The 17,874-nt window shown below is 40.8% G+C and overlaps 1 protein-coding gene across 1 annotated transcript in view; it reads right to left on the bottom strand.

Moving 5' to 3' along the window:
* The window catches only part of LOC309644884 (ATP-binding cassette sub-family A member 17-like), an 83,443-nt gene extending 66,990 nt beyond the window's left edge, over positions 1 to 16,453 (bottom strand). Inside the window, 5 exon segments of the mRNA XM_082429152.1 lie at positions 4,751 to 4,868; positions 5,804 to 5,920; positions 10,368 to 10,627; positions 12,091 to 12,253; positions 13,422 to 16,453. Of these exon segments, the coding sequence (XP_082285278.1) occupies positions 4,751 to 4,868; positions 5,804 to 5,920; positions 10,368 to 10,627; positions 12,091 to 12,253; positions 13,422 to 13,673 (910 nt within the window). The 5' untranslated portion in view covers positions 13,674 to 16,453.
* Between the last annotated feature and the right edge of the window lie 1,421 nt (positions 16,454 to 17,874).

Below are 17,874 nucleotides of genomic sequence, written 5' to 3'. Positions count from 1 at the left end.
CATTGCAGTTTTGATTTGCATTTCTCTAATAATTAGCAATGTTGAGCATCTTTTCATATGCCCTTTGGCTATTGGCTTTAGTTACCTTTACCAGGGGTCTTTATTTCTTCTTATGGCTTTGAGTTACTGTCTAGTGACTTTTCATTTCAGCCTGAAGAACTCCCTTTAGCAGGGAACGGAAGGCCTATTGGTAATAAACTCCCTCAGCCTTTGTTTATCCAAAAATGTCTTAATTTCTCCATCATTCTTGAGGGATAGTTTTGCCAGATAGAAAATTCTTGGTTAAAAGTTTTTTTTTTCCTTTCAAGATTTAAAATGTCATCTCACTACCTTCTAGACTCCATAGTTTCTCTAGAGAAATCAGCTGTTAATCTTATCGAGTATGTAGGGACTCTCTTCTCTCTTGCTGCTTTCAAAATGCTCTCTTTGTCTTTGAGTTTTTGTTTTTTTTTTTTAAACATTTATTTATTATTTATTTATGGCTGTGTTGGGTCTTCGTTTCTGTGTGAGGGCTTGCTCTAGTTGCGACAAGCGGGGGCCACTCTTCATCGCGATGCGCGGGCCTCTCACTATCGCGGCCTCTCTTGTTGCGGAGCACAGGCTCCAGACGCGCAGGCTCAGTAGTTGTGGCTCACGGGCCTAGTTGCTCCGTGGCATGTGGGATCTTCCCAGACCAGGGCTCGAACCCATGTCCCCTGCATTGGCAGGCAGACACTCAACCACTGCGCCACCAGGGAAGCCCTGTCTTTGAGTTTTGACAATTGGAATTTTAGACTTTTACTGGGGATCTCTTTGAGTTTATCTTGCTTGGAGTTCATTGAGCTTCTTGGGTTTGTAGATTCATGTATTTCATCAAATTAGGAGGAGTTTTCAGCCATTATTTCTTCAAATATTTTTTCTGCTTCTTTTCTCTCTCTCTTCTCATTGTGGGACTCCTATGATGTGTATGCTGGTGTTTGATGGTGTCCCACAGGTCTCTCAGGTTCTGTTCTAACAAAGAAAAGCCCAGGACTAGATGCCTTCTCTGGTGAATTCTATCAAACATTTAAAGATGAGTTAACACCAGTCTTTCTCAAACTCTAGATATAAAGACCAATGGAATACATTAGAGAGCCCAGAAATAAACCCTCACAAATATAATTAACTTGGGTGCCAAGACTATTCAATGGACAGTCTTTCAACAAATGGTGCTGGGAAAACTGGATATCTCCATTCAGAAGAATGAAGTGGAACCCTTACCTTATACCATATGCAAAAATTAATTCAAAATGGATCAAAGATCTAAACATAAAGCTAAAAACCATAAAACTCTTAGAAGAAAACTTAGTGGAAAATCTTCATAACCTTGGATTTGGCAACAGTTTCTTATGTATGATACCAAAAACACAGACAACAAAAGAAAAAAATAGATAAATTGAACTTCAACAATTTTAAAACTTTTATGCATCAAAAGACACTACCAAGCGAGTAAAAAGACTACTCACAGAATGGAACAAAATATTTGCAAGCCATATATCTATTAAGGAATTGATATCCAAAATACATAAAGAACTCCTACAACTCAATGTCAACAAAACAAACAATGCAAGCAAAACATGAGCAAAGGACTTGAATAGACATTTCTACAAAGAAATTGGAACCCTTGTGTATTTCTGATGGGAATGTAAAATGGCACAGCTTCTGTGGAAAACAACAGTTTGATGATGCCTCAAAAAGTTAAATAGAATGACCATATGACTCAGCAATTACACTCCTCAGTGTATACCCAAAGGAACTGAAAACAGGGACTCAAACAGATAGTTGTACATGAATGTTCATAACAGAATTATTCACAACAGTCAAAAGGTAGAAACAACCCAATGTTCATCAACAGATGAACAGATAAACAAAATGTGGGGAGTATTACTCAGCCATCATAAGGAATGAAGTGAGGAAGAAGTTCAAGTGGCTATCCCATTGTCCTGGTGCCATTTGTTGAAGAGACTATTCTTTCTTCATTGAATGGTCTTGGCATCCTTGTCAAAAATCAATTGGCAATGAGATGTATGGGTTTCTAGACCCTCAGTTCTATTCCATCAATCTGTATGTCTATCTTTATGCTGGTACCACACGGTTTTGATCTCTATAGCTTGGTAGTAAGTTTGAAATCATGAAGTGTGAGTCCTCCAACTCTTTCCAAAATTGTTTTGGCATTTTGAGGCCCCTTGCAATTTCATATGAAATTTGTCAGTTTCTGAGAAAAAGGCAGTTGGGATTTTAATAGAGATTGAATTGAATCTGTAGATCAATTTGGGGAGTATTGCTATCTTAATATTGTCTTCCAATCTATGAACATAGGATGTCTTTTCATCAGTTTAAGACTTCTTTGATTTATTTTAGCAATGCTCTGTAGTTTTCAGTGTACAAGTATTTCATCTTAGTGGTCAGATGTATTCCTAGGTATTTTATTTTGGATGCTATTTTAAGTGGAATTGTTTTCTTGATTTCTTTTCAGAATGTTCATTGCTAGTATATAGAAATATAACTGATTTTTGTGTGTCCATCTTGTGCCCTGCAAATTTGCTGAATTCATTTATTAGCTCCAATAGTTCCTTCTGTGGATTCTTTAGGATTTTTCATATATAAGATCATGTCATCTTTGAATAGAGATAGTTTTACTTCTTCTTCCCAAATTGCATGCTTTTTATTTCCTAATTGCTCTGGCTAGAACTTCCAGTATAAAACTGAATATCAGAGGGGAAAGTGAGCATCCTTGTCTTATTCCTGATCTTAGGGGGAAGGCTTTCAATCTTTCACAACAGACTATGATGCTAGCTGTGGGGTTTTCATAAATGCTCAGTATCAGGTTGAGGAAGTTCCTTTATATCCCGGTTTGTTAATTTTTTTTTATCATGAAAGATATTGGATTTTGTCATATGCTTTTTCAGTATCAATTGTGATAAATAAAAATGAATAAAATTGTGTTTATTTTTTCCTTCATTCTATTAAGTGGTGTATTACACTGATTGCTTTTCATCTGTTGAATCATTCTTGTATTCCTGGGATAAATCCCACTTGGTATAGTGTATAATCCTTTTAATATGCTGCTAGATTTAGTTTAGTAGTATTCTGTTGAGGATTTCCCCATCGATATTCATAAGGGATACTGGTCTGTAGGTGTTTTATTTATTTTTACCTTTTATTTTTTTATTTTGGCTGTGCTGGGTCTTAGTTGCGGCACACGGGATCTTTGTTGTGGCACGTGGACTCTCTTAGTTGCAGCATGAGGGCTTCTTAGTTGCAGCATGCATGTGGGGTCTAGTTCCCCAACCAGGGATCAAACCTGGGCCCCCTGCATTGGGAGCATGGAGTCCTACCCACTGGACCACCAGGGAAGTCCCCTGTAGTGTTTGTTTTTCTTTTTTGGCTGCATTGGGCCTTTGTTGCTGCATGTGGGCTTTCTCTAGTAGCTGCGAGCAGGGGTTACTCTTTGTTGCAGTGTGCCGGCTTCTCATTGCAGTGGCTTCTCTTGTTGCAGCACGGGGGCTCTAGGGCATGTGGGCTTCAGCAGTTGTGGTGCGCGGGCTCAGTAGTTGTGGCTCACGGGCTCTAGAGCGCAGGCTCAGTGGTTGTGGCGCACGGGCTTAGTTGCTCCACGGCATGTGGGATCTTCCTGGACCAGGATCGAACCCATGTACCCTGCATTGGCGGGCAGATTCTTAACCACTGCGCCATCAGAGAAGTCCCCCCCTGTAGTTTTATTGTGATGTGTTTTCTGGCTTTGGTATCAAGGTAATGCTGCCTATAGAATGAGTTATGAATATTTGTGTTTTTATTTTTGAGTAAGTTTTCTTTTAGTTATTCTGGACACAAGTCTCTTATGAAATAGTTTACTTGCAGATGTTTTCTCCCAGCCTGTAGGTTGTCTTTTCACTTTCTTGATTGTATCCTTTGAAGCATAAAAGTTTTTAATGCTGATGAAGTCCAACTTATCAGTCTTCTCTTTTATCACTTGGGCTTCTGATGTCATATCTAAGAAATCACTGTCTAACCCAAGATCATGAAGATTTACTTCTGTATTTTATTTTAAGAGTTGTATAGTATTAGCTAGTTGTTACATTTAGGTTTATAATCCACGTTGAGTTAATTTTTGTGTATGATGTTATGTAGAGATCCAACTTCATTCTTTTATATGTGGATATCTAGTTGTTCCAGCACCATTTGTTTAAAAGACCCTTCCTTGTCTGTTGAATTGTCTTGGCCCCTTTGTCAAAAATCAATTGATCAGGGACTTTCCTCGTGGTACAGTGGTTAAGAATCCGCCTGCCAATGCAGGGGACACGGGTTCGAGACCTGGTCTGGGAGGATCCCACATGCTGCAGAGCCACTAAGCCTGTGTGCCACAACTACTGAGTCTGTGCTCTAGAGCCTGTGAGCCACAACTACTGAGCCCATGTGCCACAACTACTGAAGCCCACACGCCTAGAGCCCATGCTCTGCAACAAGAGAAGCCATCTCAATGAGAAGCCTGCACATCACAACGAAGAGTAGCCCCCACTCGCCACAACCAGAGAAAAGCCCACGCGCAGCAACGAAGACCCAACGCAGCCAAAAATAAAACAAATAAGATAAAATAAATTAATTTTTTTAAAAAGTGAAAACTTGACTCTGAAGGAATAATAATTAATGCCATAGGTAATGAGAACAGCAATGCTACCAAGAAAAGAAGTCATAAACACACTCCCTGACAGAAAATTGTATCAGGACTCACCTTTTTGGAAGAATGTGCTGATCATGAATGCAAAGAAAATTGTGGCAATTGCAAAATACATTAGAAACACAAATATCAAACTAGGGTCACTGTTTTTGAACACTGCCACATCATTTACCTACAAAACAATCACAGATGCATGTAATTTTTACATGAAAAGAATGAAGAGAAGGCATAAAGGACCCTTAAAATAATGCATAAGTGTTTTAAGAAACCAAGATTATCTTAAGCAAAACAATATATATATATTTTTAAGGCAGACCTTTGATCCAGCTTCCATTACCACTTACAAATTACACTCTACGCATGTATCTCTTTTAAGGAAAGCATAAGTTTGATATCAATTTTTGGCCCAATGTGAATGTTCTTTTTGCTTTAATAAGAGAATTTATCCTATTTATCATTATCACTATTACAAATAATTGTAATATTCCTTTTGATATCTTACATCTCCTCTTTTTATTGTTTTCTGGCCGTTCTCTTTGTTTTATATATTTTGCTATATAGTCTGGGTTCTCTTGCCTTCCTTTGAACAAAGTGCCCCAATTTTGGTGATTTAGAAGGTAAATTTTCATATATCCATATATTATAATTTAGTTATTAAATACAAGTTAGCAAATTGGAACACTAAATTCCACTGGCAGCATAAAAGGAAAAATTAACAAGATACCATGGGCATAAAAGAATGTTCTTATCTTTTACAATAGCTATTTTCAATTATTTATGGAGCACAAAATTTGCAATGTTTTAAAGTTTATAAAAAACATCTTTTGGAATTCCACTTTCCTAATGGAGTAAACACACCCATGTCCACTACTTGAAGACCAGTGAACTGAAGGGAGGGCAAAGCTCTCCCAGATCATAAAATTTCAATGCTTCATCTGCCAAAGTTTTAGCAAATACCACCACATATCAACCTGAGGTTTTAAAAATGTTCATCAATAACTGTGTTTTCATCATCTATTGAATCTCAGCACCACCACCCACACCACACCAGATTTTTTCCCCATATCTTCACGGCTTAGCACATCCTGAAAGATAAGAGACGTGTACCTTTGTGCAGAAGAGAATGGTCATGAAAGAAACAACAATGAAGGCAGAAATGGAGAACATGGTGAACCAAGCAACCCAGTGTTGCCAGTTGTGCAGCCCCATCATACACATAAACTCCTAGAAAAAGCAAAAGAACCAGATGTTACAGAGTCTAATGCTCAGTTTCAACTGGTCTGGTTTAGCTGTTTATTACTGAAACCTGAGCAGTCTGGGATGAAGGGTCATATGTGTGTCCTGGGAAGAGATGGATCATGGAGGTGATGAAGACTGAATGAGTTGGAAAGAGACCTACAAACCAGAAAGTGGAGTTTATCTAGTTGTAGGCCTTGTGTTAAAATTATTCTTCTTTTGCAATGGTAAGTATACTGCTAGTTCACTCATTTATTGAACACTGACTATTAGTAAATGGCTCCTATGGCTCTGAGGATAGAATCTAAACTCCTTGGCATACTGTGCTCTGGTCACAAAAAACTTCCTGCAATTCACTGAATACACCGTGACTTCTATGTCTTTTTTGTTTGTTTGTTTGTTTTTGTTTTTTGCCTCTCACACATGTTGTTCTGACTCTTTTTCCTCTCATTCTCTCTTTAGGTAGTGAAATCTTACTTGATTTTCAAAACCTGGTTCAAGAGTTACCTGCTCTGTGAAGCCTTCTCTGGTCAGCTTCGCCCATCCTCCACACAGCCATCACATCTATACATTCCATTACCTTAGCACTTGGGATTCTTTTGTAACATGAATCGCCTGAGGGAAAGGACTGTGTCATTTATGTCTGTAACTCACATGTACATGTTTGGTAAATACAAGTTAATAAATGTTTGATAAGTGAATAAATGCAAAGCTCTATGCTGGGTACCATGCAGAAAACATACAATGGGCAGAGCGACTGCCTTCCAAAAGTTCACAATCTAGTACTGGAGATACATATATGATAATAACCCTGTATACTCTACACCCTAAGTACAGAAGTAGAGTTTTTATCTTTTAAGATTGGATGTGGTAATAGGTCAATGAATCAAAAACAAGTTGGTTATCAGGGAATCACAAAAGTGACATACACATGATTTAAAATTTCATCTTCACTTAAAGCACATAAATGTGTAATGTGTGCTAGTACTGCGATGTCAGAACATGAACTCTTCTTCTGAAGCATGGGCGTGCTCATTGGAGCACTAGTGTAACGTCCACATAAAGCTCACTCCAGGATCGCAGTCTTCAAAGTGCACTGAGGATGCAAAATACAGGTGTAAAGTAACCTAGTACAGACTCTTCCCGGGCTTTTATAATTTTTTCCCCCAAATTTTACAGCGGTTTCACCCACGTGAAATTTACTAACATGCTTCCCCCCGTCCCCCCGCCCCACCCGCCATGTCCCAGCCGCACTGCGCAGCTGGCAGGATCTTAGTTACCCAACCAGGGATTGAACCCAGGCCCTTGGCAATGAAAGTGCTGAGTCCTAACCTCTGGACTGCCAGGGAACTCTCTACTAACATGTTTTTAGAGAGCTACCTTACTGAATCTTTCCAAAACATTCAAATAAACTTTCAAAGGCAACTCCAGTCCCTTTCATCCATTTATATAAAATTTAATTAAGGCATAAATTATTAGAACGTGTACAGGTATGAAGAGATTTAGGAACAAACCTTGATAAACTCACAACTCAGCAGGTGAGAGGCCATAAGCCCATGTGTAGTAGAGAGAAGCTCACCAGCTGCAGTGTGCTGGGAGCTCCAAGCAAGAAGCTTTTCAGAAGTGATGGAGTGTCAGTTAATTTGGGAACGGATTACATGGAGATGAGTTAAGAAAGCTCCATCTATACTGTAACAGAAGTGGAAACAACATGCTGTGGGAAGATGGAATGAAAATTTGATGAAATTTAGAAAGGCTTCCTGAAGGACATGAACTATAGTATGAATTTTCAGGTAGAGGGCATTCCAAACAGAGAGGCCCACCTGCAGGAGGAATAACTAGCACCTACTTAAGGGATAGAAAAGGGATCTATTCAACTAGAGCAAAGGGCTTATGCCAGGGTGCGAGGGCTTGTGCAGGAGATTTCTAAATTAAAGACAATCCATTTTAATCCTCCTCAACCTATTTACATAGTCAGACCATATCAAAACTAGATCTGAAAAGGGCCTAGATCTCAGAATACTGGTTGTATCCTGTGTTCAAAGTGGAAAGTGACACTGGTTGCCCCCCTCTCCCATTCTCCCACCTTGGTCCCAGGGACAGATTCTGTCAGGGCGTCCTCCCTCATGGAACAGATCCCATATTCATGACTCCTCCTGGACTGTAACTTACCTGCTCCTGGTTCCTCACCAAGGAACAGTTGAAAGGTTTGGGCTGAGTCTCAGTTATAATGTGAACAGAAAGGAGGAGCTAACTCATGATCCTATCAGCCTCCAAGGCTAAGGGCTTTTCTAGAACCCCCCAGTGGACGCCCTTTTTCAGACAATTCACCCAGCCAAAACAGAGCGTATTCCTCTCTGGCATATGTCATTTAAGATTCCACTTGGAAAGGCAAAAGCTTAATTATTGGAAATCTGTTTTACTTTGCTTAGGGAGAGATATTATTTATCTGAGAACGAAAATTGTTTTTTATTGCTAGTTGTACTGTCCTGTATAAAGTTATCTTGCAATTATCAATCTCTGTGTGCCTCAGGGTACCTCCTCTACTAAATAGAATAATAGTAGTAGTTATCTCATAGAATTGTATATCAGTCAGGGTCCCTAAAAGCAACAGATGTTATACTCAAATCAGAATAATTTGAGGAGGGTTTGTTTATAAGAGGCCTAATTACAAATGCTTACACAGTGATAGGAAACACTAGGACAGTGCAGAAACCTAGGGCCAGCAGCCAACAGAGCTATTATAACCTTTGGGCCCAAAGGGGTGAGAAGGAAGAGAGGTTACCAGACCCTAGGAGAGGAGAGAGTCTTGTGGAGCAAGATACCTTGAGAAGACAGTGACCTTCAGCTAACGGACAAACCGAGCCCAAAACTACCTGTGGGGAGAGAACTGGGATGGCGGGACAGGACACACCCTGACCTCAGCCCCCTACTTCCTTCTTCTGAGGTTCTTCGGGCTCCCTCCCCATGGGAGCATGTTTTGGAACATGGGCGGCTCAGCCTTCCGGACAGAGAACAAAGTGGAGAAAAGTGAAGAGTGCATCTGGAGGGTCAAATAAAAGGTAGGAGGGTGAAAGGAATGAATGGTCCTACAGTGCTGCCCAGCACAAGGCAAGCACCACATACAAGTACATACTATTAAATCAACAAACAACATGTTTTATGCCATTTTGTGTTAGTTGGATTTTGTTTCTTGAGCTATTCTAATTTTTTTTTCTTTTAAAAGGAAAGCTGATCCCATCGACTATTATTTTATAACTGCCATATTTGGTCTTCTGCTACCTTATTTAATATTATACTTTCTGTTCTGTAGGCTTTTTTTGGTGATTTCCTTTGTTTTCTGTCTTTTGGTATATGGACTATATTTTCTTTCCTTTTATTTTCTCCAGGGTTTTAAGAATTATATGTCCTACTTTTAAATACTATTGGTGGTTACTTTTAAGTTTTTCAAAAGTGTTCTTTAACCTACTCTTGTCTAAAGAGTAGACTCAAGCGTGAAATAGGAAACACACAACCAATTCAATGGCATTAAGTGTAAACATTTGATGCCCACCCCTTCCCTCCACCAATTTGTTGCTGAAACAGTTTAACAAACAGGAAAAAGAAAACTCTCTCTCCCATCCAGGAACTAAAAGGGGTTTCCAACAACACACCAGAAGCTTCTAGTTTCCCTGGGGTTTTTCAGTCGGTGCAGAGCCAAGTGGAGAGGCCTGCCAGGTAGGCCACTGTCCCACCATCACCCATCGCAGCGCAAAGCAGGTTCCCTGCCTTTCCACCCTATCAGACGTAGCCTAACAAGGCAGCAGGATGAGACTGCTCCTTATGCCTGAATATGCAAGAAGACAGAGCAAACCAAACACTATTGGTGAGGCCAAGCAAAGCTCAGGGAGCCACTGGCAGGCTATTTTAATACATAAGAATCAACAAAAAGAGAAGAAAACTAAAGAGTGAGAAGAGAAGATTTTTTTAAAGAGCAAAAAGTGAGGAGAGAAGTAACAGGAGAGATTAAGTAAGCAACAGAGGAGTGCAGAAAGATCAACCTTGTCTTAAGTTGTATCTTCTACAGAACGCTTCCCATCTACCTTGCAGCAAAATGAGACTGAGTTAATTTTGGATGATTATTCCCCTCATTTATCAGTTAGTCATTCCACAGACATTTTCTGAACACCTATCATGTGCGAGGCTGCGTGTTAGCAAATCAGGAACCACTAGGCTGGACGCTCCCAGTCGAAAAGTAAGAATTCATGTAATAACATGAATTAAGTTGCAAGCCGGTTAAGATGATGAAAGAACTTCCAAGTTGCTTGGAGTTTGCTCTGATACCTAAAGCAACCTCTTACCTGCCTTGGCCTCCCTCCTACTCTGGCCATTTTTATTAGCAGCTCCCATACATTCCTGTCCAGAGAGAGGCACACATCTGATGTGATGGAGTTACCTTCAGTTTTCTCTCTTTCTCCAGTGCAATGGAATTGATGGTGGTGAGCTCAATGCAGATGAAGCTGAGCATGAGGAAAAGAGGGAACTCATTCTGAAGGACCAGGAAGAAACTGTCCTGGACACAGGCTCCATGTGGGAATCTCTTCAGAAGCACATTGAGACTCTCAAACAACTTGGTCGTCTCATTGGGAGTGTGGTGCCACATAATGGCTTTATCTGTTGCACGCTGTATGGCCAGGAAGACTTCTTTGTTGTATACTACAGGAGAAAGCAGTGGATATCAAGTATAAGAGATTAAGAATGAAGATGAAAAACAACAGATAATTCAGATGGGTCATGGCTAGCCATTCACACACAGACAGGAATAGAAAAGGCATTCCTATAGCCAAGATGCTACAATATGGAAGAAAGAGCAGAAAGTCACAATGGGACCCCTGTGGCTGAGGGACAGTGTCTTTTATCAGAAAATGGGGTAAAGTAGTTCTGGGCAGACAAAATAAGGGATACCCAATATTACAATCTTCCAGGTGGGACTGCATCTTCTCCCTTAAGTACTCAGGCTTCAGGGAAAGTGTGCCCATTCTGCAGTTTTGCTCATCCAGCACATACGAGTAGTTAAATTCAAAGCACTTGGAAGACACAGCCCCCCTCAACTGCTGTGACCTGTCTCTGAGTTGTCACTGCTGTAGTCCAAGGGTTATGGTCACTGAATTTTGCTGCCAAGCCTCAAAAACAGTCTTTACCATAAGTAACCCTTGTTTCAATACAGCACAGCTGGTGTGCTAAGGTCAGCTTTGGGGAACAATAGATTGAAAGGCAAAGAGCCCTGGTTTTGGAGTCTTCTACGAAATAATGGCCCCACTTCCAAGCAAGGATCACCAGGCCTCCAAACCGGCAGAGCCAGGGTCGGGTATGCCAGCACTGGAGTTGAGGGGACTAAGGTCTTCTGTTGGCCTAGACCTAGGCAGGCCTCCAGATCTGTCAGGATGAAAAAGGCAGGAACAAATTTGATGATAAAGTTCTGGGAACTGTTACATTTTCTTGACTGCAGAACTGCTCACATCTTTTCTAGAATCACATGAAACTATAAACCCTGGGACTTGGATTCCCACTTGGGGGGCTTGCAAGCCCAAGGCTTCAGGTCAATTGTGTGGTCACTCTACAAGGTGGTGCAGACTGTCAACTTAATTTTCTAAGAGCAGTTAGTTCCCTAGAGGATGGTCACCCTAAACCCCTCACAAAGAGGGAGACCAAAACTCAACAGTGAAGTGGAGGGCGTGAGTCCAAGAGAGGATCAGTTCGTGGGACTCCAGCCAGGAATACGATGCTTATTGTGGAGGAGAGAGGATGAGCAGATCTCCACGTTGCCCCACTGTTCTCCCATAGTCTGCAGAGAGTTAACGGCAGGTACACATTTTTTATAAGCAGAAAAGTTAACACATACAGAAACATAAAGAAGGCACTTGTTCCTGTAAAATGCTTCCATTCTTCTCTCGAACAATTCAGTATCAGTACAAAACAATCAAATGCATAACTGCTGGACTAACTTACTCTAGAATGTAAGCGTTTTACAGAATGCCACATTTCTAAATGTAACTCCTTCAACCTCTTCTGACATGTTAGTTTAGCAAGTGTTCAGAGAGCAAAAACAACACAAATAGCATCATAAATATGGGACAAAAGCAGGCTGTGCTCATGATAACACACAGAGGCTTCCTCACTAGGGGATCCCCCATCGGAAAGTCCATAGTCCCAGGGTTCTTGGTTTAGGTTAGGAGGATAAAGATAGGATGTGCTCCAGCCTTGAAAGTCATCTTCATGGAGTATTAGCCTCAAGAATAAATAATTCCTCTGAAAACAACTGAAGCGCAAGTAATACTTAACCTATGAAGAATAAAGAGAAACAAATTCGGTCATGAGATTGTGAAACTCAGAAAAGGAACAGGACAGAGCAAGGGTGTGCCTGACGTCAGCTGCGATGGGAGGAAAGGCACCCACAGTGGTAGATGCCCCTCTGCAGAGCACACTGTAGTTGTGGTCTTCTCTGCATTCTGCTGTGACCATTCTAAGAAACAGACAAGGGGCTACTGAGCCCCCATCCGGAAAGGAATGCTGCAGAACAGTTCTGAGTGCAGGCTCTGGAGCCAGACCACCTGGATCCAAACCCCAATCTCCTAATGAATAGCCATGGCACTTTTGGCAAATTACTTAATCTTCTTGCCTTGGTTTCCTCATCAGTAAAATGGGAATGATGTTAACAGTACCTACCTCAGAGGTGCTGTGGGGTCAAGTGAGATGGTCCCTGTGATGGGCCTGGCATGAGTAAGTGTTCGAAAAATGCCTTGTCTCCACCTACCAACATCCCATGCCAGTTCTAACAACTGATCATTAGATAGACTGTACAGCACAACACAAAAGCTCTACATTAGTGGTTTTCCCATCCTAAAGCAGAAAACAAGTATTCTGATATTTAAAACACTGCCTTTTCCTTAAACAAACAGATCTACCATATCTGAAGTCTGTGGGATTAGTAATAATGACAATAACTATTCCTTCTGGAAAATGCCTCTGCTCCAGGCTCTGTTCTAAGCACTTTATAGGCATAAATTCATTTAATCCTCACAATGGTTCTATGAGTTAGGAACTACTATCAATCTCATTACACTGATAAGGAAACTGAGGCCTAGGAATGTTAGTGACTGTCCCAAGGTTACACAGTAGGACGCTGCAGAGCTGGGACTCCAGTCTATGGAGTCTGGCATTGAGGCTCGCTTCTGTAATCCAGCAGCTGAAAATATGCCGTCCTGTACCCTTGCGACAGAGGCTTACTCCAAAAAAGTCTTCTCTTTTAAAGAATCTGAAAACTGGAAGGGATCTCAAAGTCCAGGATATAAGATATAAAATCAGGAGTATTCTCTTACCTCCTCTGGAAATAAGATTGCCACCAGCTGACAAAGCTGACTAGAGGCAGCTCAGGTAACAAGACTGCTTATTGAACTGATGCTCAAGGCTGGGTAGCACAATAAGGTTGTGATGGAAAAGATGCTCTTACCTCAAGTGGCAAGGGCTCCTTGCTGTCATTGAAGTCATGATCAAAACCAATTCCAGTCAATACGTAGAAAGCTTTGGGATCCTGAATTATGTAATTTTCAAATGAAGGTACTGAAGGATAGCCTAGAACTACAGAGAGAAAAATCCAGTTAGTGAGTGGCTGGTGGGAAGGCAAATGCTGCCCAACTATCCTCTTTCTACCAAAGGAGATATGGTCTTGCCAGCTTCTCAACTGAAGGGTGGAAACCGTCATTCACTCAGTCCTTCATTCTGCAAACAAATGGGCGCATCTTGTGTAAGATGCCCGGGGCTGTGCTAGGCAGTGGGAACACAAAGTCAAATGATAACAGCCTCAGCCTCCGTGGCATTCTGAAAGCTCTTGTATTCGAGTTCGTCTTAGCTAGGTCGCACTTAGGGCTACAGTACATAGAGCACAATTCTTGTCCATGTTAGTGAGGAAATTATTGCTCCATTGCAGCCTTCTCTTCACGGTTATACCAACCAAAAGTGGAAACAAAATCATAAAGAAATATAGCTGCTCTGATGAGAGAAGTAATTTCTATAGTCACCTGCCCTCACATCTGACTGACAATTTAATACAGGATCCTCCTTGAAAATAATTCTTTCTCAGAATGTTGAAGGTGTTACTACACTGTTTAGGATGCAGCGTTGCTGAGTGTAATGCGTGATTTCCTTGTAGGTAACCAGAAGCCAGTGAGACTTCTATTCCTTAATCTCTGGGTTCAGAAACATCACTAATACATGCCCAAGTTTGCTCTTTTTTGTTCCCCTGTTTGTAACTAGTGAACCCGTCCAAGCTGGAAATGCTGGTGTTCAGAAATCTTTTCTATATTACATTGTTTTCCTCCCCTCATTTGTCTCCTTTCTTCCTTCTAGAAATCCAAGTAGATGAGGTGGGACTTCCAGACCTGCCCTTCATGTCTAACCCACCTTTCATACTTTCCATTTCTTTGTCTCTTTACTTTACATTCTCAGAGGCTTCCTTGACTTTATCTTCCCCATCACCAGAAGAACCTCAAACATGTCCATTTTATTATCTCCATGAAAGTTATTTTGATAATCGTTTTTAATTTCCAAGTCCTCTTTCTGTTTCTTTCACTGTTTCCTTTTCACATGAGTCCAGTTTCATTTTGGAGTGGCAATATTTTCTCAAATGTCTCTGAAAATACTAATGAGAATTTTTCATTAACTAGATTAAAAAAAAAAACAGGGCATGCACATGGTAAAACTTTGAATGATACTAAAGGTTAAAAGGTGAAGCATCATTCACCTACCATCAGCCCCCAATTCCTTTATCATGACACAATCTCTTTAAGCCACTTTCGTTTGTATGTTAAAAAAAAAAAAAAATCTATGACTTATGTTTTTGGCCATGATGGAGTAATGGAGATTGAATTTACCCTCTTACCACAAATAACCAGAAAACTGGACAGGAAAGAAAAGAATCAAGAATCAGACAATGGACAATACGCAGCACAGCATTATGATTCCTGAGAAAAGAGAAACAAACAAGGTAATCACTAAGATTGCCCTGGTTTTCTGTCTGGAGGCACATTTCAGACCATAGAATAGGGAGGGGAAACCCAAGTGGAACACAGCTATGTGGCTGCATTGACAGAGATTAGAGATTGAAGAGTCTGAAATGGCTAAGAGTTGCAGGGCGGAGTTCCCAAGAGAAGAAGCCTGTGCTTGGAAATCGCCCTAGAAATCTGCACAGAGGACCCCTTTAATGAACACTAAGATATGCCCTGCCTGAGCAAACAGGAAAGTATGAGCTAAGTGGTGCCCAGAGCCCACATAAGACCAGGAGGCATTTGAGTTCTGACCAGCCAGTGTGGACAGTTCCTGGTGATCACTTGAGGCATTCAGAAGAGTCACACCTCAGTAATGGGATAAATTATCTTTAAAGTAAAAGCTGTTCCACACCTTCCCCACAAAAAAGGTTAAAAGTCTTGATAGACTTTTTGATGAAACTGAACTTTAACTTTCTACCAGAACAAAACCCATTCTTTAAAGAAAAGCAACCACTTGATCCATGAAAGTTGAGACTTGATCCAGTTCTCAAATTGTACGATCAAGACTTTGTTCTGTAGATAAGTTCATTGGTACCCTTTTTTTAGATTCCACATATAAGCGATATCATATATTTGTCTTTCTCTGTCTGAATTTTTTAAATTAATTAATTAATTTATTTATTTTTGGCTGCATTGGGTCTTCGTTGCCGTGCACGGGCTTTTCTCTAGTTGCGGTAAGCGGGGGCTACTCTTCCTTGCGGTGCACGGGCTTCTCATTACGGTGGCTTCTCTTGTTGCGGAGCACGGACTCTAAGCTTGCGGGCTTCAGTAGTTGTGGCTTGCAGGCTCTAGAGCGCAGGCTCAGTAGTTGTGGCTCACAGGCTTTGTTGCTCCCTGGCATGTGGGATCTTCCCGGACCAGGGCTCGAACCCATGTCCCCTGCATTGGCAGGTGGATTCTTAACCACAGCGCCACCAGGGAAGTCCCTCTCTGTCTGATTTACTTCACTCAGTATGATGGTGGGGGGGAGGGGTAAACTGGGAGATTGGGATTGACATATACACACTACTATATATAAAATAGATAACTAATAAGAACCTGCTGTATAGAACAGGGAAATCTACTCAATACTCTGTAATGGCCTATATGGGAAAAGAATCTAAAAAAGAGTGGATATATGTATATGTATAACTGATTCATTTTGCTGTACACCTGAAACTAACACAACATTGTAAATCAACTATACTTCAATAAAAATTTTTTTAAAAAAAGACTTTTCTTTCTCTCTCTCCATATTACTTCTTTGATGTCCTAAGACAGTTGCTAGCAGTTCCTGGGACTAAGACTTCCCAGTTCAAGTTCTGAATTGAATAACAAGGGCCCTGTCTCTTAACCTTTCTTCTATATTTTGTCATTTCATCTCTCTCTGTGTTGTATTCTGAAAATTTCCTTCAGATCTATCTTCCAATTCACCAGTTTTACCTTCAGCTGAGTTTTTTTTTTTTTAATTTTTATTTATTATTTATTTATTATGTTTATTTTTGGCTGTGTTGGATCTTCGTTTCTGTGTGAGGGCTTTCTCCAGTTGCGGCGAGCGGGGGCCACTCTTCATCGCGGTGCGCGGGCCTCTCACTATCGCGGCCTCTCTTGTTGCGGAGCAGAGGCTCCAGACGCTCAGGCTCAGTAGTTGTGGCTCACGGGCCCAGTTGCTCCGCGGCATGTGGGATCTTCCCAGACCAGGGCTCGAACCCGTGTCCCCTGCATCGGCAGGCAGATTCTCAACCACTGCGCCACCAGGGAAGCCCTCAGCTGAGTTTTATATTTTGATCATTTTATTTTTCACCTCTGGAAGTTCTGTTTGGTTCTTTTTTTCCCCCCTCACACCTGCTAGGTGACTCTTTATAGTGAAATGCTATCTACAAATACTTTCAAGTTGTCTTTTATTTCTTTAAATCTAGTAAACATAGTGATTTTATAATGTGAGGCTAATAATTCCATTATCTGAAATATTTCTGGTTCTGTTTTTGCCATCAATTGTTCATACTGATCTTCATCCTTGCTGTCTTGTTTCCTGGTGTGTGCTCATTGACCATGATACACTTGTGGCCACCCTTCTTTAAGATACAGAATCACAGCGTGTTCCTCCAGAGGTTTACATTTGCATCTGGCAGTCGACATCTCACTCCATAGTTTGAGGGGTTTTCTTTGGACAACCAGGTGATGTGAATTTGAGCTACAAATCCCCGGGACGGGTGCACCTGCTGCTGTGCTCAGTTCGGAGGCAACACTCCTCACAGCCCCTCAGGGGTGGGAATGAGATGTGTTTTCTTCTGGCTCAACCTTACACTAAGAGTACAGACATTTGGGATCCCAGCTCTATGGGGAGATGGTCTCCTGTGAGACGTCCCTCCTGAATGAGCCTTGACTTTTTCTTCTTTCCCTCTGTGCCTTACAAGGCTTGAAACTACATCTCAGTTTCCCCTTATATGATGCAGTTTTCATAAGAAGCAGTTTGAGGACTCCACTGACCTCTCTGGGTTCTTTCCTTCACCTCGCTTTTTTTTTTTAAGAAAAATATCTAAGAATATGGAAATATTTTAACAATACAGTAAATAAAAAGTAGGTTACAAAGAGTTCATACAAAATGATCCTATTTTTATTAGAAAAAGGGCAGGAAGGGTGTATGTGAGGTTTTAAACAGCATTTGTATCTGGGTGATAGGATTATGAGTAAATTTTCCTATATATGGGTTTTTTTGTTGTTGTTGTTCTTTTGTTTCCTTAGCCTTATTTAGGTTTCTTTTTAAACACACACATATACATACACACATATTTGGTTAAATTGCACAAAATAGCATACATACAGGAAGGCATATGAAACACAAATGTTCAGTTTAATGAACAATTATAAAATTAACAT

The sequence above is a fragment of the Balaenoptera physalus genome, assembly GCF_965194825.1.
Source record: "Balaenoptera physalus genome assembly, chromosome: 16".
NCBI classification, from domain to species: Eukaryota; Metazoa; Chordata; class Mammalia; order Artiodactyla; family Balaenopteridae; genus Balaenoptera; species Balaenoptera physalus.
Note: the sequence above shows the minus strand (reverse complement) of the source record. Positions and strands in the feature narration are given on the sequence as shown.